General features: G+C 42.6%; 1 protein-coding gene across 1 annotated transcript in view; it reads right to left on the bottom strand.

Moving 5' to 3' along the window:
- LOC126484543 (uncharacterized) overlaps positions 1 to 21,645 on the bottom strand; it is a 128,590-nt gene extending 106,945 nt beyond the window's left edge. Inside the window, exon 1 of the mRNA XM_050108091.1 lies at positions 21,261 to 21,645. Within this exon, the coding sequence (XP_049964048.1) occupies positions 21,261 to 21,451 (191 nt within the window). The 5' untranslated portion in view covers positions 21,452 to 21,645. The remainder of the gene's footprint in view (positions 1 to 21,260) is intronic.
- Between the last annotated feature and the right edge of the window lie 505 nt (positions 21,646 to 22,150).

The following is a 22,150-nucleotide window of genomic DNA, read 5'->3' as shown; positions in this document are numbered from 1 at the left end:
AACGCACCAGTTGGACAGAATTTGGCACGAAACCCCTCAAGAGGACATCCTACAACTCCATCAATCTATGCCAAGCCTAATAACTACTTGCATAAGGTTCAAATGGCTCTGAGCACTATGGGACTTAACATCTGAGGTCATAAAAAAAATGGATTCGAACCTCCGACCGTAGCAGCAGCACGGTTCCAGACTGAAGCGCCTAGAACCGCTTGGCTACAGACTTGCATAAGGGCCGGAGGTGAACCTACACGTTATTGACTTGCCCAGTTGGTGATGCTCTTTGCCTTGAATAAATCATCTAAATTTTCTGAAACAGTAATCATTTGTTTGAACATGCACATCGCGTCTACTTGTTTCCATCCTATTCGGATAATTTCTTTGTGGTGCGCCATTTTTTCCATCTTAGAATGTATGTTTGCATGTGGATACATTGGTACACCAGATCACATAGTACTAGAGTTCCCCAACTACGAAGATTTGCTTACTCCAGTAAAATACGCTGGTACACCAAGTGATGTTAGGCTGGCGCAAATGGCTCTGAGCACTATGGGACTTAACTTCTGAGGTCATCAGTCCCCTAGAACTTAGAACTACTTAAACCTAACTAACCTAAGGACATCACGCACATCCATGCCCGAAGCAGTATTCGAACCTGCGACCGTAGCGGTCGCGCGGATCCAGACTGTAGCGCCTACAACCGCTCGTCCACCCCGGCCGGCGACATTGTTAGGGTCAAAGAGAAATGGCACCTGATGAACGAAGTAGTAAATGATGTATCTGTAAGGGAACTTAGATAATGATTAGGAAAAAAGGTGACTGTACACAATAATGCTGAACTGAATACTGTGGATGCAGTGAATATGACAGAGGATTCGCCAACGCCAGAATTAATTCCCACACAGAGAACCGCCAGCAGCATTAGATATGTGGTCAACAACTTGGCAGCTATGGCAGAGCCAGCAGAATGAATAGGAACTTGTACGTGACTTATGTGGCTCTCCCATCAAGAGTAGGCTGCGAGCAGTTGGTGTGGTGGATCCATTAAGTTCCACTTGTTGACTCCACCAGGAAATTGAATGACAGCGCCAGCTCTCTTGTGGCCTCATCTCAGAGCTGGCATACAGTGGGTTCGGGATTGTTTGGGGATGGTACAGATTTTCTAGGACTCTGTTTCTAGACAGTTAGCATGCTGTCCCCAGAAATCGGTGATTCATTCACACAGAAGTAATGTTAGCGAAGGTCAAGAATGTAGAATACCATACTTAAGTTTCCTGTCATGGACTGTGCGGCTGGTCCTGACGGAAGTTCGAGTCGTCCCTCGGGCATGGGTGTGTGTGTTTGTCCTTAGGATAATTTAGGTTAAGTAGTGTGTAAGCTTAGGGACTGATGACCTTAGCAGTTAAGTCCCATAAGATTGCACACACATTTGAACATTTTAGGTTTCCTGAAGAGTATTTCTCCTTTAATTCTGACGGGTCACAGTGATTAAGATTAGGAACTACCAGTAAACCATGTGCTGCTATGGTAGTATGAATTATCAACAAATTTTGTGCCATGGATTAAGAGTTTTGGGTGACTTTTCTTTTTATTTAATAATTTACAAATTTTTCATTTCCCTCATATTTATTTTTACGAATTATTGAAGTTTCTTAATTTACGCTACACATCTCGAAATGATTGATAATAACAGCCGTATACAATTTTCTGTTTCCTTCATATTTAATCTCACCAATTACTGAAATTGCTTAATTTACACTACAAATCTTGTTGTGTTTATTAATTACAAGTGTATACAATTTTCTGAAGCTATGTGAAAATACGATCCGTATGTTGGGTGTTGAAATTGTAAGCAATAATAAATAAGTAAATAAATAAATACCAGGCTGCTGCTCATAGAGGTCCATTAAGGGCTGTAATTACCGCATGGCATCGAAACCTGGTAGATATTCTAATGAATTAATGCAGAAGCGATTTACGGTAGAAAAAAATTAGTTCCAATTTCGGTCACCCGGTGCAAATCTGGTGCTGTAAACGCACGAAAAACGTATATGTTTCCATGTATAATGGATTAGGAACAGGAAGTTGGCAGAAAATGTCAAAAAAGTGAAAAATACATTATACTGATTTTATTATTAACTGCTGCTTATCCAGCTTGTTCAATATGAGCACTGTAGACGTCTACGAGACGCTGCATCTGTAAAATGATGTGATGAACAGTTGCTTGCAGCAGCTCTGGTGGAATCTGAGCAACATGTCCCTGTATACTGGCCTTCGGATCAGATAGACACCCAATGTGTCCCTGGTAAACGTTCTTTTAGATATCACCGGAGTCAAAAGTCACACGGATTCAGATCAGGTGATCTGGCAGTCATGCATCTGGAAATCCTCTTGGGGTAACATGTTCGTGAAAGGTTGCATTAAGCAGATCTTTCACTGGGCGAGCGACATGAGGTGTTGCCCCATCTTGCACGAAAACAATGGTTTCCACACAGTTGCGCTGTTCCAAACCAGGAATGACACGCTATACAAGGAGGTCTCAGTAACATGCGGACGTCACAATACACCTGAAAAGCCCTCTGGTTGTATTCTCGTCAAAGAAGAATGGTCCAAGAATATAGGTGCTTGTCAGTCCTCAACACAGTCACCTATGGTGCGTACAATGGCTCTTTGTGCACAACGGTCCCCAGATTCGACAATTCTGTGTATTCACTGCAACGTGTTATGTAAAAATGTGCCTCGCCACTCCATAGAATGTTTCCCGGCCGCATGTCATCAACTTCGATCTGTGCCAGAAACTGAAGAGCAAATCAGATCATGAGGTTTTGGTCACTGCACCATCTGAATCATGTACCAGTGTAAAATAGACTTCAAAAATTTCCGTGCTGTTGACCATAGGATAGACAACTCTCGTGACACTGCACAGGCACTAGCGCTACCCAAGGCACTTGATGCATGGTCAGTTACAGCAACAGCAATCTGCTCAGTAGCTTCCACCAGTAAAGGACACCTTTCTCTTCCAGATGCCACACCAAGCTCACAAGTGTTTTCGAATTTCATTATCATCTTCTTTAAACCATTGAATGACATCGGGCCTCACCTCAGACCTTTCACTCGGCGACACTCTCAGTGCAGCAACTGTAATGGCTGCCGTTCACTAACAGCGCACAATCTCTCTCCTCGACAGCCACGCAGTTCACTCATGTCACGGCTTCTCAAATTACACGTGGATGTCAAACCGTTATACAAATAGTGTACAGCGCCAGATTTGCACCTGGTGCCAAAATTGGAACTATTTGTTTCCCTCAAATCGTTTCCATATTAACCCATTAGCATATCTGTCAAGTTTCGCTGGCATACGGTAATTACAGCCCACACAGGATCTCCGTGAGTAACTGCACTTTAATCGTAACCACACACATATGTCTTTTATTTCCTTGTTTCCAAATGTTAGAACCTCCAAGTTACCGTCACAAGGCCCTGTATTTCATGTCTCTTCATCAACATCAACTCGCTTCCATTCCTAATTCTACTACCATTGTCGCCACACATTACACTGCTGTCTATGCTGTCATTATACGGTGTTAAAATTTCACCTTGACTGTTAATGATACTATTACCAGCAATTTCACAGTTAGGAAAATATTCACTAAATCTTTTAGCTTGAAAGACATCTTGCTTTTTTCGTTCAGTAGTTCAAATGGTTCAAATGGCTCTGAGCACTATGGGACTTAACTTCTGAGGTCATCAGTCCCCTAGAATTTAGAACTACTTAAACCTAACAAACCTAAGGACATCACACACATCTATGCCCGAGGCAGGATTCGAACCTGCGACCGTAGCGATCGCGCGGTTCCAAACTGTAGCGCCTAGAACCGCTCGGCCACCCCGGCCGGCGTTCAGTAGTTCCTTTCCTATTTTGTGCACCACTTAGCGTCGAATTCGATAAATTACTTTTAAAAACAGAATAATAGCTGAAATAAGCAATGATGACGACTGACAAAAGCACTGTCAACTTGTACACCAATCGATGCGAAATAGAACTGTAGTCCAGTTACGGTGAGCGACTTTAACAATCGCCCTGCAACTGAACACAACAATGAACCAAACATGATGTGACTGCGTAAGTTTCCAGGCGTGTTACTAATGGTATTTTGGCTGCAGTCGGATCATGCGATAATATGGACACAATATATCCGCCGTCCACATGGCCGTCATCTCCAGATGAGAAAGCCGTTTGCTTACCTCGCCCGAAGAGTTTCTGGAGGTACATAGACGAAATCTTTAAGTGTCGCCACACGGAATGGACGCTCTGAACGGTTTCATTTTAATTACCTTCATATCATCATGAATTTCACAGTAGAGATGGAAACGGATGGAAAGCTTCCATTTCCTGAAGAATTGGTGTACAGAAAGGACGATAGGAATCTAGGATTCAGCAGTTATCGATAACCGACACACACGGACTGGTGAAACGAAATGATCGTATGGCATTGATGGCTGGAAGTCCCCACCTAGAGAAACGGCCGCCGAGTTGCATTCAGATGATGAAGAGGGCAACACAACACCCAGTCCCCGAGCGAAGAAATTCTCCGACCCGGCCGTGAATTGAACCCTGGTCCGCTGCATGGCAGTCAGACGCGCCGACAACTCAACTAAGGGGCTAGACATACGGACTGGAATCTACATGCAACGAGTTGTCGTCCATGGGGTTCCTGAGGATGCTGACAAAGAGAGCTTACGCCATCTCAGAAGCAGAAAACTTGACACCAAGAGCTGGAAGAGCTTAAGGTTATGTTCAAGCTGAATGGCTGCACAGACAAACAGATCCGTCGTGCCTTCGAATGCGAACCTTCGCCAAAACCAGTAGAAGATGCTCGTAGATCAGTGCCTTTCCTACCTTATGTTGGAAGCACATCTCCAAAAGTAGAGCCGGCCGGGGTGGCCGAGCGGTTCTAGGCGCTACAGTCTGGAACCGCGTGACCGCTACGGTCGCAGGTTCGAATCCTGCCTCGGGCATGGATGTGTGTGATGTCCTTAGGTTAGTTAGGTTTAAGTAGTTCTAAGTTCTAGGGGACTGATGACTGTAGATGTTAAGCCCCATAGTGCTCAGAGCCATTTGAACCATTTTTTGCTACCTAGGCGGCAAAATAATCCATGACGAACGGAGCAACGAGGACATCAAAATCAGGCTAGCACTGGCAAAACGGGCATTCCTGGCCTAAAGGTGTCTACTAGTATCAAACATAGGGCTTATTTTGAGGAATAAATTTCTGAGAATGTGCATCTGGAGCGCATCATTGTATGATAGCGTAGCATGGACTGTGGGAATACCTAAATAGAAGAGAATCGAAGCATTTGAGATGTGGTGCTACCGTCTTGTTGAAAATTGGGTGGACTGATAAAGTAAGGAATAGAGAGGTTCTCCGGATAAGGGAGGAGACAAATATATGGAAACCAGCGACAAGAAGAAGGCACAGGATGGTAAGACATTTACAGTATTAAGACACCAGGGAATGACCTCCATGGTGCTGCAGCAGTCGTCCCCAACCTTTCTGAGATCATTACCCTCGAGTTCAATCAGATGTTAGCTAGTATCTACCACCTCCCACCCCTACCCCTCCGCTCTCTCCACCATTGTCAACAATGACACCTAATGATACTTTATACTGGAAAATGATTTTCTTTGGACACTCATTTTTAAAATGACGAAACATAAATGATATTTATCTTTGTGGGTGTTTTTATTAAACTATGAACTAATGCTTCAGTGAGACAGCTGGTACTGCTTATTTCTAACTACATTTTTTTTTTTTTTAATGGCAAAGCAAATAATCGCTAGTGCTACCTACAACTCCTTCTCGGAAAAGAAAGTTAACTATCCACATTGAGGGCAGATATTCGTTACAAAACATGCTTCCTTTGCGCCACTCCTCTTCCTAGCGACGCTTACTTCACCCACACCTTGCACGGCATTTAATATAAAAATAATTTCGTGTGGCTCAATAGCTAGAACGTCTTTCAGTTGGACGCCACTTCGGCGAATTGCGTGTTCCTAACCTACCTCAGTTATCCATCTGGAAAAATGGCACCTACATTTTAACTTGGAATCCGAAACACATGTCATTTCTGGCGATTCATTATATCGTTAAAGGCTAAGTTAAAATACAGAATGAAAAATTTGTGGTGTGATCAGTATTCGATCCCGCAACCTTCCCGTTTCCAGGCGTGCGCTTTACCAGTTGATTACCAGGCCTAACAGTCAACTACCTTAAAATGTTTGCACGCACGCAAAATTTAAGTGTACGTCCCGCGTGCCGTTCGGGAGTGGAACGGTAGAGAGACAGGTTGAAGGTGGTTCATTGAACCCTCTGCCAGGCACTTTATTGTGAATAGCAGAGTAATCACGTAGATGTAGATATACATGGAGTGGACGGGTTCTGTGGTCCAACTGAACCAATCATTAACTGAAAATATTGGAGACCATTTGCAGCTGGTCATGAACTTTATGTTTCCAAACAAAGATGGAATTTTTATGGATGACAATGCGTCATGTCAATGGGCCACGACTGCTCGTGATTGCACTTGTAACGCCAGAAAGGCATATCCTCCTATTTCCATCTATTGTACTATAAATTTTTTTCCTTAATTTGTTACCTGAAGATATGCCATTTCTGTGTCTTTATATATTGTAATATGCATATTTATGCATTTATGTCGATGTATTAATTGGTTTGTTTTGTAAATATTATTTGTATTTTTACGCTGAGTCTGGCCTAGGGAAAACTATGCTATCGAACGATTACATCGATAGGTCGTGTGGAGAACCAAAGTGTGTAGGACCTTTGGTAGTGTTGACTCGGCCGCATGGAGCGCGGGCAGAGAGAGTCTGGCTGGAGTAGGGCGGTGGAGAGAGGTCTTGAGTGACGCTCCCGCGAGTTGCCGCGCTTTCGGGGTTTGGCAGCATGTAATTGCGCTCGACTTGCTATGGTAGTTTCTGACACGGTGTCGCGGACGGGAAGCATTAGCTGGTGCACATCAAGAGCCCGTTTCGCCTGGTGACAGTATCGAGAAGAAGGCGCGCCAACATTCAGCTTCTTCAATAGCGACGGCCGACAATGAGTGACTGTCGCCACCTCCTCGACCGGCGACTTCAAACCTTCAATCAACGAACAAGGAAGACTGGAAGCACGTAAAGTTTTAGAACTGTATGGCAGACCTCAGCTTTTCAAACTATTCCATTAGCAAATTACAGCATCTTAGCATGAACTTTTGTTGCTCATTGTCCCAATTGCATTACCAAGCAGGGTCCCTTCCTTTTCCGGAATAAACCCGAGTGTCGTTGAAATGCAAACGCCAGCATTAAAGTAATATCATTCCATTTTACTGCTTTAATTTCAAAGTTCAGTTAAAGTATTCATAGCTGGCTACAATATTTAGATTACACAAGCACAAATTAAGAGTGCAAGTTTTGTTACCATATTTTAGCTCACCTGTGACTGCAGCTCAGCTTGGTACGTACTAAATTTTACTATTGTTAATTGTTCAGAATCATTTAATTCAAGTTCAAAGTTAAATCTCTTATTTCTAAATTGCGTAGATTCAAGAAGCTTTTGAAATGATTGTTGAGGTAGCCCAAGACTAACCTTATTTTATTGAATTTCGTAGTGCTTCAGAAACAAAATTCACTATTAATTTCAGTCACTAAATTAACTTTCAATTTTCTGGTTTTATTAATTCTTTTGCTAAATTAAGTCAGAGTGTAGTGAAATTTATTACTTCTGACAAACATTCAGTTTTCACACAGCACGTGTCACCCTTCAGTTGCCACACTTTTAGTGCTAAAGATATGTGCATTAATCTTTCATTTTCAGTTATTATAGTAGTTGTCCATAGGACTGGCGACCGTAATTTTCCCCAAATATCAAATATCTAATTAACGCCAATTAATTGTTAATATCAAATATCTAATTAACGCCAATTAATTGTTAACGTAACGACCGCATACTTACTTTCTTTATTAATTTTACCCTTTTCTCAAAATTAATTTCCACCAATTTCATTTGCATTTTTCCTTTCATTTAGATGTAACCCTTTCCTCACTCTTTACCGACAAATTAACTTCGGTGACGATTGCTTTTTCCCAAATTTTCATTAGGTGCACGTGGTTTAATTTTTCACTGTCATTAAGGTCGATAAGTGAGGGGGAGGTTACATGTGGCGACCTGGTGACAGGAAAATCTTCGGATTTGAGGTTGTTCTGGACACGAATTTTGCGATGTGCAAATCTCGTAACAAAGTACTGGTTACGAACAAGTCGTTACGTCAGCGAGAATAAGCAGTGTGAGGAATCCTAATTAGATTTGAAATTTGGCATTTATATTGAAAATTGGTAAAATGGGTGAAGGCAACAATTACCAAAATTTGGTAGACTTGGATACGAAACAATCGGTCGAACAGTGGGAAACGCGCACCGCGGAACCCATTGTTCAGGGGCAGGCGGCTATCATGAAAGACCCGACCGCCGAAACGCAAGAAAGAGCAGAAATGGAATTCCAAACCTTAGAAAATGTTTCGGAATCGGAAGTGAAAATAATATCTGAACTCCTTGATGACGAATACGAGGGGACAATTAAAGAGGCACCCGCTACGGAAGTAAAACCGCTGGTTTCCGGGAATTTAACGGAGTGATTGAATGTTTTGATTAACGAAATCAAGGCTCAGTCTAGCAAGATAGACGCTCAGTCTGCCAAGCAAGAAGCTCAGTCTGCAAAAATTGACAGAAAGCTAGACAATCAGAACAAAGCTATTAATGTTGTTAACAACAATGTTGGAGTTGTTAACACAAAAGTTGATAAAATCAACGAAGATATTGTTGCAATTAATACCGAAATCGTTAATCTTAAACAGGAAATGATAGGCGTTCAGGCGGAAATTGCGAGCATAAATACTCGTTTTGATTCCGAAAATTAGCAGAATCGAGAAAAGTGTAGGAGAAGCAGTTGCTCCGATCATCGAGAATAAGGTGACGGAACAAATTCAATTAGTGAAAAAAGAGGATCAACAGAAGGTGGAAACTTTAAAGGCTTTAGCGTCCGAAGTAGATACTAATGTGAGGAAGCAGGCTAATACCTGCGAAGAGAAAAAGAGGGAAGTGGAAACGCTTGCGACGACCACTTGCCAGGTAATTACAAGAGTGTCGGAATTAGAAAAGAAACTTGACGAAAAACAGAGCTATGTGCCAATCTGTGCACATAGTTCGGAATTTTTGACGAAAGAGGAGCGGTTCGACCCCTTGAAAAAAGGCGGTATACACGCGACGGATTTCATTAAAAATTGTGAAAGAGTTTTACCCAGATCATGGACTAATGAGAGAAAAATTAATGCGGTTATTGACGTGTTGGCTGCTGATGTCAAGCGTTGGGGCTTAAACCTCAACATTACGAACCTGACTTTTGACGAGTTTAAAAATTTGTTTCTGGCTGAATACTGGTCAGAGCAAAAACAACAAAGTGTCTGGCGCGAATTTGTCGTATCGAGGACTTTCGATGCGAATTCGCGTGGCTCGATGAAGGAGTTTTGTGAGGGCTGGATCCGCAAGTTGGACTATTTGCGTGATCTCCGCACGGAATCCGAAATAGTCTGGGAACTCTACAGGAAGCTTCCAGATGGTACAAAACGCTACGTAGGAAGCAATTACAGGACAATCAATGATTTCCTGGAAAGAGTTGAGGACGAGGACAATTGGCGCAATAATTGCGACAGTGGTAGAGGCCGTGGTAACAACGACGGGTGCCACAACAACCACAACAACGAAAACTATGGGAATAATGCATACCGCAACCATGGCAGTAATAACAATAATGGTTCGGACCGTAATAACAATCGGTACAATGCAAATAATAACAGGAATGACGGAAACCACTATCATACTAACGTGATACGGGCTTCGCAGAATAGTAATCACGCCAGAGGGTGTGATCAGCCGCCTCAGCAGCATCCGGGGAGCGGATCTGCTGGGACGAGACAGGGAAACCATTAGCCGCGCCGGTGAGGGGCCGACCGGGCCTGAAGAAATTTTGGCGGCCCAGTAACAGGAGAAAACCGAGGTGTCGTCGTTATGAAAATTCCGTGTGGAATAATCAACGGCGGGAGAGTGTGCCAGTGTTAGGAGAAAGGAGTGCGCCCACAAGTAGTAGATCAGCTGTATACACGGCAGTAGAAAATACATTCACTGTCAGTGAGAACAATGTAAGCAGTGTTCCGAAAATCGGTTATAAAGTGGCAGCTGTAACACCCACAGTGGAACTGGAGATTGAGATTAAGAATGATTCGCAATTGTTGAGAGAAGATCAGATGTCGGATAACACGTCCGTCATCGAGCGAGGGGATGCAGAGAGAGAGATGAGGTCTGGTTAAGGCAGTTCGGTCGCTTATACGACGAACTAAGAGTTTATAGGGGCCTGTACGGGAGAAGTGTTTATGGGGAGCGCGGGCAGGATTTGCCGCGTCTCGTCCCGCAGGAAGATAGTGTTTGTGAAGTGATGGAAAGTTCTGGCCCTAACCGGCAGACTTTACCAGAAATAGTTGATGTTAATGGGGAGCACGAGCAAGATTCGTCGTTTTTCGTCCCGCAGGAGTTGGATGTTGAAGTAGTAACGGAAAGTTCTGGCCCTAACCGGCAGACCTTACCGAAAGTTACAGTGGTAGATGTAGCCGACCCATCCGACGCAAAACTCCAGTTTAAACATTGCGAGAGTATTAAGGAGAAAGATTGCGAGAATTTTAGTGATAGCTAGACACGCTTGGTAGAAAAGCACGTAGATTACAGCGTGTATGAGGTTAGAGCTGACGTTCTACGGTCGGACGATAGCAGTGTGGGTTGCGCAGATCCAGAGGAAGTAACTGCACATACTACTGGGCACATTCATCCAGGTAGATTGGCAGATGAGATCAATCTGGCCAAAGAGGAATCAACGAAGGTGACGATTAGTGAATTGATAGCAAAGCAACCTCACTAGTTGACGAGTTACAGGAAAAGGTTTCGGTATTGGAGGGGAAGCTACAGACTAAGCCTCAGGACAAACGTGTTGAAATTAAAACTGTATGTGAACAGAGGCTGAAAAAGCCGCCAGATAAGCCGAATTCAGGATCAAAGCCGAATGGTTTTTTCTGGAATGGCCTGGATATAGACGAGGATTTATTGTGGGAAAATAAAGAAACAGTCGAGGACAAGTGTAGACAGATAGTAGTGTCTGTTAATATGCACGACCTACAACTAAACGTGTTGATTGACACCGGTGCAGAATTGAGTGCTGTATCTGGGAAAATATTTCAGTTACTGATAGACAGGTCTGGTATCGTAGTTATGCCAGTAACAGGAGTGAAAATTATCGGTGCTACTGGGAAGGCCAGTAAACCGGTCACAAAACAGGTTTTTGTCAACTTCGAGATATGTGGGGCACGATTTGAACAAGAGTTTGTCGTCGTGCCAGACTTAACTACGGAAGTAATTATCGGGTTAGATTGGCTATTAAAGTACCGTGCAGTGATTAATTGCTGCGAAAGCAAAACTTTGACATGTATGTCACAAGATAAAACAATAGTAGCTAGTTTTGACGAGGCAGGATATGGTGTGCATAGGCAATACCAGCCTATAAACATTGTTAACTGGCCGGATGCCATTGACGTAGGTATGAATTTGAACTACTGTAAGGTGAGGAATCTCGGCATTGACAATAGTGTAGAAAGTGCATTGGAAAGTATTGAAAACGGTATGTCAATCGTAACACACGAACAAAGACGAGGCCGACTTTTCCGTACCTATTGCCATCACAACCATAGGGCATGGGGAAAATACGTAGCAGAATTTGAGAGAATTATGAACACCTTGAGATATGAGTCTACGGGATTTTCTCCAGAGGAAATCCTGTTAGAAGACAGAAGTAAAAGTTTAGTGGAAGAGATAATCAAATTCCCTACACGGATTGACATTAGTATTGGTGTGAAAAAAGATCGTTTGCGAGAAATAATGAAGCTAAAAGCCGATGCTCGCATACGTCGTCATTACGCTAAAGCGCGTTTTACTAAGTTTGCAATCGGAGACTTAGTACTTGTAAAAGCTCATGAAATATCGAGCGAGATAGACAATGAAATCTCTAACTTTAAGTTTGTTTATAATGGACCATATAAATTCATTGGTATACTCACACAAACGCTTATTGCTTAGAGTATCCAAGCTCTGGAAAACTATTAGGTATACGGAACATCGTAGACGAAATTGTACCAACCAATGATTGAGTAATACCACAGAATGGGTAATTTGTACAGTATGTAAATATAGAGTGTAATATTTAACGATTTGCTAGATTGCCATGCTTTTGCCTGCCCAAGAGGACATTAAAGAAGTTGTAATTAATAAGTAATTAATTTTGACTAAATGATTTAAGAGTAACTAATTATTAATCAATTGAAAACTCCAAGCTGCTAGTTTAAGTTTTCAGCTGAGTCACAGTAGATTAAGGAATGTAAATATGATTTTGTAACTAGCTGTAAGATTTCATAAATATGTGATTTACTAGTCATTGCCGATGTACCTAGACGCTGTTTTAAGTTTCAGGCTAGTACATGCGTGTGATGATGGACGGTGTTGAGTTATCCACTGTGATACTGTTAATGGACTCCTTGAGATTACTCGGGAGTGAGTTTTTCCGAAAGAATTCAGTGAAACGAATGTTCTGGAAATGCCGTTACACAGGCGAGTGAGATCAAGTGTGCCGCACAGGCGGGCGCAACAATACTGGCGAGGCGGAACCGCTGTCGGCTCTTGTGCCGCTGTCGGCATTCCTTGTACTTTCGAGTACGGAAGGCGGAGTTGTTTTTCTTCCCCGACAGCTGATGTGAAAGAATTCTGCTGTCAATATTTTTTTTTCTTTCAACCCGCTGTGTATTATTTTCTTGTTTAGTTTTAAGTGGACTCTCATGACGAGAATATTAATTATGAAAAGGTTATATAAGAATGTGTATTCTATGTCATTAATTATTAATTATTTTGATATACCTGTTATTAATTATTTTGATATACCTGTTTTTTATGACCATGTACTCTGGTTAATTTTGTAAATAGTATCCTATTTCCTGATACTGTAAGGGATTTTGCTGATTTTAGAATAGTTATACCATTTTCTATGTTTTCTGTGAATTTTAATGTGTTGTCAACCTGTTTTCTTTTGTGTAAGATGACTGAGTGGAATAAGATTAGGAGTGTCTCCACTCAATTATTATGGTCTAAAAATTGGTTTATGGTTAATTAGCCTAATGCTGACTTTTCTTGATGTTTTGAGCATATGCATTTCCGCTTTTTTTTTTTGGGACACTTTCTGAGTCTGATTAGGTTACACGAACATCCTTAGACAATGTGGGGCACATGTAACGCCAGAAAGGCATATCCTCCTATTTCCATCTATTGTACTATCAATTTTTTTCCTTAATTTGTTACCTGAAGATATGACATTTCTGTGTCTTTATATATTGTAATATGCATATTTATGCATTTATGTCGATGTATAATTGGTTTGTTTTGTAAATATTATTTATATTTTTACGCTAAGTCTGGCCTAGGGAAAACTATACTATCGAACGATTACATCGATAGGTCGTGTGGAGAACCAAAGTGTGTAGGACCTTTGGTAGTGTTGACTCGGCCGCATGGAGCGCGGGCAGAGAGAGTCTGGCTGGAGTAGGGCGGTGGAGAGAGGCCTTGTGTGACGCTCCCGCGAGTTGCCGCGCTTTCGGGGTTTGGCAGCATGTAATTGCGCTCGACTTGCTATGGTAGTTTCTGACACGGTGTCGCGGACGGGAAGCATTAGCTGGTGCACATCAAGAGCCCGTTTCGCCTGGTGACAGTATCGAGAAGAAGGCGCGCCAACATTCAGCTTCTTCAATAGCGACGGCCGACAATGAGTGACTGTCGCCACCTCCTCGACCGGCGACTTCAAACCTTCAATCAACGAACAAGGAAGACTGGAAGCACGTAAAGTTTTAGAACTGTATGGCAGACCTCAGCTTTTCAAACTATTCCATTAGCAAATTACAGCATCTTAGCATGAACTTTTGTTGCTCATTGTCCCAATTGCATTACCAAGCAGGGTCCCTTCCTTTTCCGGAATAAACCCGAGTGTCGTTGAAATGCAAACGCCAGCATTAAAGTAATATCATTCCATTTTACTGCTTTAATTTCAAAGTTCAGTTAAAGTATTCATAGCTGGCTACAATATTTAGATTACACAAGCACAAATTAAGAGTGCAAGTTTTGTTACCATATTTTAGCTCACCTGTGACTGCAGCTCAGCTTGGTACGTACTAAATTTTACTATTGTTAATTGTTCAGAATCATTTAATTCAAGTTCAAAGTTAAATCTCTTATTTCTAAATTGCGTAGATTCAAGTAGCTTTTGAAATGATTGTTGAGGTAGCCCAAGACTTATCTTATTTTATTGAATTTCGTAGTTCTTCAGAAACAAAGTTCACTATTAATTTCAGTCACTAAATTAACTTTCAATTCTCCAGTTTTATTAATACTTTTGTTAAATTAAGTCAGAGTGTAGCGAAATTTATTACTTCTGACAAATATTCAGTTTTCACACAACACGTGTCACCCTTCAGTTGCCACGCTTTTAGTGCTAAATATATGTGCATTAATCTTACATTTTCAGTTATTATAGTAGTTGTCCATAGGACTGGCGACCGTAATTTTCCCCAAATCTCAAATATCTAATTAACGCCAATTAATTGTTAACGTAACGACTGCACACTTACTTTCTTTATTAATTTTACCCTTTTCTCAAAATTAATTTCCACCAATTTCATTTGCATTTTTCCTTTCCTTTAGATGTAACCCTTTCCTCCCTCTTTACCGACAAATTAACTTCGGTGACGATTGCTTTTTCCCAAATTTCCATTAGGAGTACGTGGTTTAATTTTCACTGTCATTAAGGTCGATAAGTGAGGGGGAGGTTACAGACTGAAAAAAATTCTGCACATTTCGAGCGAATGATTTGGCGATCCATATAGCCCGATATGAATCCCATCGAACATTTCTGGAACGTAATCGACAGATCAGTTTGTGCACAAAATCCTGCACCGGCAACACTTTCGCAGCTGTGGACAACTATAAAAGCAGCATGGCTCAATTTTTCTGCAAGGGACTCCCGACGACTTTTTGAGTTCATGCCACGTCGAGTTGCTGCATTACGCTGGGCAAAACGAGGTTCGACACGATATTAGGAGGTATGCCATTAGTTTTGTCACCTCATTGTAAAAAATGGCTCTGAGCACTATGGGACTTAACATCTACGGTCATCAGTCCCCTAGAACTTAGAACTACTTAAACCTAACTAACCTAAGGACATCACACAACACCCAGCCATCACGAGGCAGAGAAAATCCCTGACCCCGCCGGGAATCGAACCCGGGAACCCGGGCGTGGGAAGCGAGAACGCTACCGCACGACCACGAGATGTGGGCTCCTCATTGTATGTCTGATATGTATAGCATCTCTGAAATAGCCTTGTAAACACAAAGTACAGTGGAGAGCATCTACATCCACGTGATTACTCTGCTACTCACAATAAAGTGCCTGGCAGAGGGTTCAATGAACCACCTTCAACCTGTCTCTCTACCGTTCCACCCCCGAACGGCACGCGGGACGTACACTTAAATTTTGCGTGCGAGCCCTGATTTCTCTTATTTTATCGTGATGATCATTTCTCCCTATATAGGTGGGTTCCAACAGAATGTTTTCGCAGTCGGAGGAGAAACGCCTTTGTTTTAATGATTGCCACTCCAATTCACGTATCATGTCTGTGGCACTATCTCCCCAATTTCGCGATAATACAAAACGAGCTGCCCTTCTTTGTACGTTTTCGGTGTCATCTGTCAGTCCCATCTGATGCGGATCCCACACCGCACAGCAATACTCCAGAATAGGGCGGACAAGCGCGGTGTAAGCAGTCTCTTTAGTAGACCTGTTGCACCTTCTAAGTGTTCTGCCGATGAATCGCAGTCTTTGGTTTGCTATACCCACAATATTATCTATGAGATCGTTCCAATTGATGTTATTTGTAATCCCTAAGTATTTAGTTGAATTTACAGCCTTCACATTTGTGTGACTTATTGCGTAATCGAAATTTAGTTGATTTCTTTTAGTACTCATGTGAGTAACAACTGCACACTTTTCCTTATTCAGGGTCAATTGCCACTTTTCGCACCATACAGACATCTTATCTAAATAGTCTGGAAAGTCGTTTTTATCATCTGATGACTTTACAACACGGTAAATGACAGCATCATCTGCAAATAATCTAAGACGTTTCGTCTCCGACTACTGGAGGCATCCTCGGAGGTACAGTGGTTCACCGCTGTACCTCCGAGGATGTCTCCCGCAGTCGGAGACGAAACGTCAGGGGAGTGTTTTATACTTCGACCACGGCCTATCAGTCCGGAAGTTTTAAGTGAAGACAATACCGGTCGTGAAAGCTTACATTGTATGATCAATCTAAGATGGCTACTCAGATTGTCTCCTATGTCGTTAATATAGATCAGGAACAACAGAGGGCCTATAACACTTCCTTGGAGAACACCGGATATCACTTCTGTTTTACTCGATGACTTTCCATCTATTACTACGAATTGTGACCTTTCTGACAGGAAATCACGAATCCAATCGCATAACTGATGCGATACTCTGTAGGCACGTAGTTTGGTTAGAAGACGCTTGTGAGGAACGGTGTCGAAAGACTTCTGGAAATCTAAAAACATGGAATCAATTTGACATCCCCTGTCGATAGCACTTATTACTTCGTGAGTATAAAGAGCTAGTAGTGTTTCAGAAGAACGATATTTTCTGAAACCGTGCTGACTATGTGGCAATATATCGTTTTCTTCGAGGTACTTCATAATGTTCGAATGCAGTAAATGTTCCAAAACCCTACTGCAAATCGACGTTAGTGCTAAAGGCCTATAATTCAGAGGATCACTCCTACTTCCCTTTTTGGGTATTGGTGTGACTTCAGCAATTTTCCAGTCTTTAGGTACGGATCTTTCTATGAGAGAGTGGTTGTATACAGGGCGGTCCATTGATCGTGACCGGACCAAATATCTCACGAAATAAGCGTCAAACGAAAAAACTACAAAGAACGAAACTTGCCTAGCTTGATGGGGGAAATCAGATGGCGCTATGGTTGGCCCGCTAGATGGCGCTGCCGTAGGTCAAACGGATATCAACTTCGTTCTTTTTAAATAGGAACCCCCATTTTTATCACATATTCGTGTAGTACGTAAAGAAATATGAATGTTTTAGTTGGACCACTTTTTTCGCTTTGTTTTGGCGCTGTAATAGTCTCAAACATATGGCTCACAATTTTAGACGAACAGTTGGTAACAGGTAGGTTTTTTAAATTAAAATACAGAACGTAGGTACGTTTGAACATTTTATTTCGGTTGTTCCACTGTGATACATGTACCTTTGTGAACTTATCATTTCTGAGAACGCATGCTGTTACAGCGTTATTACTTGTAAACACCACATTAATGCAATAAATGCTCAAAATTATGTCTGTCAACCTCAATGGATTTGGCAATACGTGTAACGACAGTCCTCTCAACAGCGAGTAGTTCGCCTTCCGTAATGTTCGCACATGCATTGACAATGCGCTGACGCATATTGTCAGGCATTGTCGGTGAATCACGATAGCAAATATCCTTCAACTTTACCCACAGAAAGAAATATGGGGACGTCAGATCCGGTGAACGTGCGGGCCATGGTATGGTGCTTCCAGGACCAATCTACCTGTCATGAAATACAGTGTTCAATACCGCTTCAACTGCACGCGAGCTATGTGGCGGACATCCATCATGTTGGAAGTACATAGCCATTCTGTCATGAAGTGAAACATCTTGTAGTAACATCGGTAGAACATTACGTAGGAAATCAGCATACATTGCACGATTTAGATTGCCATCGATAAAATGGGGGCCAATTATCCTTCCTCCCATAATGCCGCACCATACATTAACCCGCAAAGGTCGCTGATGTTCCACTTGTCGCAGCCATCGTGGATTTTCCGTTGCCCAGTAGTGCATATTATGCCAGTTTACGTTACCGCTGTTGGTGAATGACGCTTCGTCGCTAAATAGAACGCGTGCAAAAAATCTGTCATTGTCTTGTAATTTCTCTTGTGCCCAGTGGAAGAACTGTACACGGCGTTCAAAGTCGTCGCCATGCAATCGATGTTGATGTAGCATTCTCAACACCGACGTTTTTGAGATTCCCGATTCTCGCGCAATTTGTCTGCTACTGATGTGCGGATTAGCCGCGACAGCAGCTAAAACACCTATTTGGGCATCGTCATTTCTTGCGGGTCGTGGCTGACGTTTCACATGTGGCTGAACACTTCCTGTTTCTTTAAATAACGTAACTATCCGGTGAACGGTCCGGACACTTGGATGATGATGTCCAGGATACCGAGCAGCATACATGGCACACGCCTGTTGGGCATTTTGATCACAATAGCCATACAGCTATTGGCCCGGTCACTATCAATTGGACCACCCTCTATAACTGCTAAATATGGAGCTATTTTATCAGCATACTCTGAGAGGAACATGACTGGTATACAATCTGGACCGGAGGCCTTGCCTTTATTAAGTGATTTAAGCTGCTTCGTTACTCCGAGGATATGTACTTCTATGTTTCTCATCTTGGAAGTTGTTCTTGATTGGAATTCAGGCATATTTACTTCGATATTTACTTCGTCGTCTTTGGTGAAGGAGTTTCGGAAAACCATGTTTAATAACTCTGCTTTAGTGGCATTGTCATCAGTGACTTCACCGTTGTTATTGCACAGTGAAGGTATTGATTGCGTCTTGCCACTGGTGTGCTTTATGTATAACCAGAATCGTTTTGGGTTTTCTGCCAGATTTCGAGACAGAATTTCATTGTGGAAATTATTAAAAGCATCTCGCATAGAAGTATGCACCATATTTCGAACTTCTGTGAAACTTTGCCCATCTTGGGGATTTTGCGTTCTTTTAATTTTAGCATGCTTTTTTCGTTGCTTCTGCGACAACGATCTGGCCCGTTTTGTGTACCACGGGGGATCAGTACCATCACTTATTAATTTATGTGTATGATCAGATTGGAAGGAGTGAAGACTGTCTCTTAAAAAGGCGTTAAGAGCATTTTTATCAGCTTTTTTAAATAGATATACTTTGCGATTCTTTTTGATGGTTGTAGGTTTTACGGTATTCAGCCTAGAAATAACTGCCTTGTGGTCGCTAATCCCTGTATTTGTCACAATACTCACTATTTGTCTAGTATTATTTGTTGCTAAAAGGTCAAGTACGCTTTCGCAACCATTTACGCTTCGAGTGGGCTCATGAACTAATTGTTCAAAATAATTTTCTGAGAAGGCATTCAGTACAATTTCGGATGGCGATTTATGCATGCTGCCGGCTTTAAACGTGTGATTTTTCCAGCATATCGAGGATAGATTAAAGTCACCACCGACTATAATTGTATGAGCGGGGTACTTATTTGAAATGAGAAAGTTTTCTTTGAACTGTTCAGCAACTATATTTTCTGAGTCGGGGGGGTCCAATTAATAGTTTAGTCCGATTGTCAGGTATAACCTTTACCAATACTATTTCACACGAACTATCTTCTTCAATTTCGCTACAAGGCAAACTACCTCTGACAGCAATAAATACTCCACCACCAACTGTATTTAATCCATCCTTTCTGAACACTGTTAGATCGTTTGAAAAAATTTCAGCTGAACTTATTTCCGGCTTTAGCCAGCTCTCTGTACCTACAACTATTCGAGCTTCAGTGCTTTCTATTAGGGCTTGGAGCTCTGGTTCTTTCCCAACACAGCTACGACAATTTACAACTACAATACCAATCGTTTCTACAACTACCTTACTGTGTTTGCAACAAGCAACAGCACGCAGCCTTTTTCCTACCTTGCTTCCCTCGTAACTACACTTTACTCTCACAAATTCATGTTTGTAACTTTAACAGAGCCTTTTCCAAGAACATAGTTTTTATTACCAGCAAAAGAGGCAACATAACCTGTCTCGCGGTTGGTGTGCTTCTGTGGAAAGGCGTCTGTGCTGTTCATTAATACCACCTACACAACTATACAATTCTCCACCTGAAAATGATGGTATGAACCATCGAAAAGCATATGTGACTGACGCAGAAAACTGTTTCATTTTATGAAACGTCCCCTTTGAAAAATTAGTGCTGATAAACCTCTTACATTATTTGATTTTCAAACAGCTGAGCAGAACTGACGTACTCAGACATTCCGCTCTTTACCTATTCTCATCAACACTAAACTGACACACAATATTTCTAGCGCAATGCAATCTGACTTTCAACAATCCCTACAAAAGAATGAGGGGACTAACAATAACCTATAACTTTCATGAATCACTTACCTCACAAAAATCTTTGTTACTCTAACTACTGCAATGCAGCGAGCGCCAATACTGCCAGCTAAATAAAAGATTCTAACTACTGAAGGCACTAACTACTGACATGCATAGCCAGCAAATGAAAGATTTTGATAGAGAACAAACAATGTATTTACCTTAATAATGTTCCAAAGTCATCATATATATGTCAGTTCATGATATCCAATATTACAAATTTACTCTTTCTGATGGACACACGTCCAGATCGTCCGCTCTCAAAATTCTGCCATTTCTCTCCCCACATCCACCATTGCTGGCGGCTCACCTCCAACGCTACGCGCTGTTCACATCCAACTGCCCAACACTACAACAGCGAATTCCAACAATGCAAACCAGCCATAGACTGCACACAGCACAATCAGTGATTTTCATATAGAGCGCTACATGGCGTTACCAACATAAAAACCTAAACAGCCTACTTACAATTTATACAAAAAAACTAGAAGTGCAGGCTCACCGGCTACACCATGCTAAACCAGAGAGAACAAAACCTCAGTGACACTGTACTCTTACAACACACACACACACACACACACACACACACACACACACACAGCAAATTAATTCGGTTATGACCATGTGCCTTCAAATGTACAGCGCTGCGCAAAGCTGACAAGCAGGGGAAGCAGCAGTTGGTGGAAGAAGCAGCGTCTAACAAACAAACAGCGTACACGAAAGGGACAAACGGAGAACAAGGAAGTCGTAAATAACTGACAAGCACTTACCTCAGGTTCTGGTACATGCTGGTGTGGACCGGCAGGCCGTCGCTGGCGATGCCCACCTCCTCCGTGTAGACCCAGGTGCCTCCGATGTGGGTGGACCTTTCGAACACAACGCAGGAGTGGTTCTCGGAGGCCTGCACATGACGAGCCGACGCGAGCCCGGCCGCGCCTGCGCCTACGATCGCTATTCGCATGGTGCTACAGGAGGGTGAGGGCGGTCTCGTGATGTAGGAACAGCTCTGACCGGACGTCACAGCACAATGCGGCTTAATGACGCGAAAGTAGCGTTGCAAAGTACCCGCGGTGACGGGGGCGTGCCGGCGCAGCTAGGCACCTGTCGCGAGCTCTGGCTGCATCTACAGTGCCGGCGGCGGTGAGCTGCTTCTCGAGTGGATCGCTTTTATCGCGGTGCAGCGGCAGATACTGCGACCCTGTTCTGACCCCGTTACCCGCTTGTGAACGAGCGCACAGCCTCACAATCTCGGAGCCGTGCGGTAAGCCCCGAGCGGTCGTTTACATAATGACAATGAGAATGACTGGTCACTCAAGTGTGAGAGTTCACATCAGTATGATCGGATACCGAGTGTGGTAGCGAATATTTGCACAGGCTTTATTATCGGTCTATCAGTTACTTCTGTAACACACCGTTTTAGACAGGTCTTTCGCCAGACATTACTTAAATATTCGGAGGTGACGTCTCTGTACAACCAAGGAGGAAAAGTAGATGTTGACAGCTACAACCGAGCAGCATTTATAAAGATACTGTCATTTGTTTTAAAGCCAATAGAGTTTCATGATGGCCGGCCAGTGTGGCCGAGCGGCTCTAGGCGCTTCAGTCTGGAACCGCGCGACCGCTACAGTCGCAGGTTCGAATCCTGCCTTGGGCATGGATG

Source organism: Schistocerca serialis, chromosome 6 (genome assembly GCF_023864345.2).
Source record: "Schistocerca serialis cubense isolate TAMUIC-IGC-003099 chromosome 6, iqSchSeri2.2, whole genome shotgun sequence".
Classification (NCBI taxonomy): domain Eukaryota; kingdom Metazoa; phylum Arthropoda; class Insecta; order Orthoptera; family Acrididae; genus Schistocerca; species Schistocerca serialis.
Note: the sequence above shows the minus strand (reverse complement) of the source record. Positions and strands in the feature narration are given on the sequence as shown.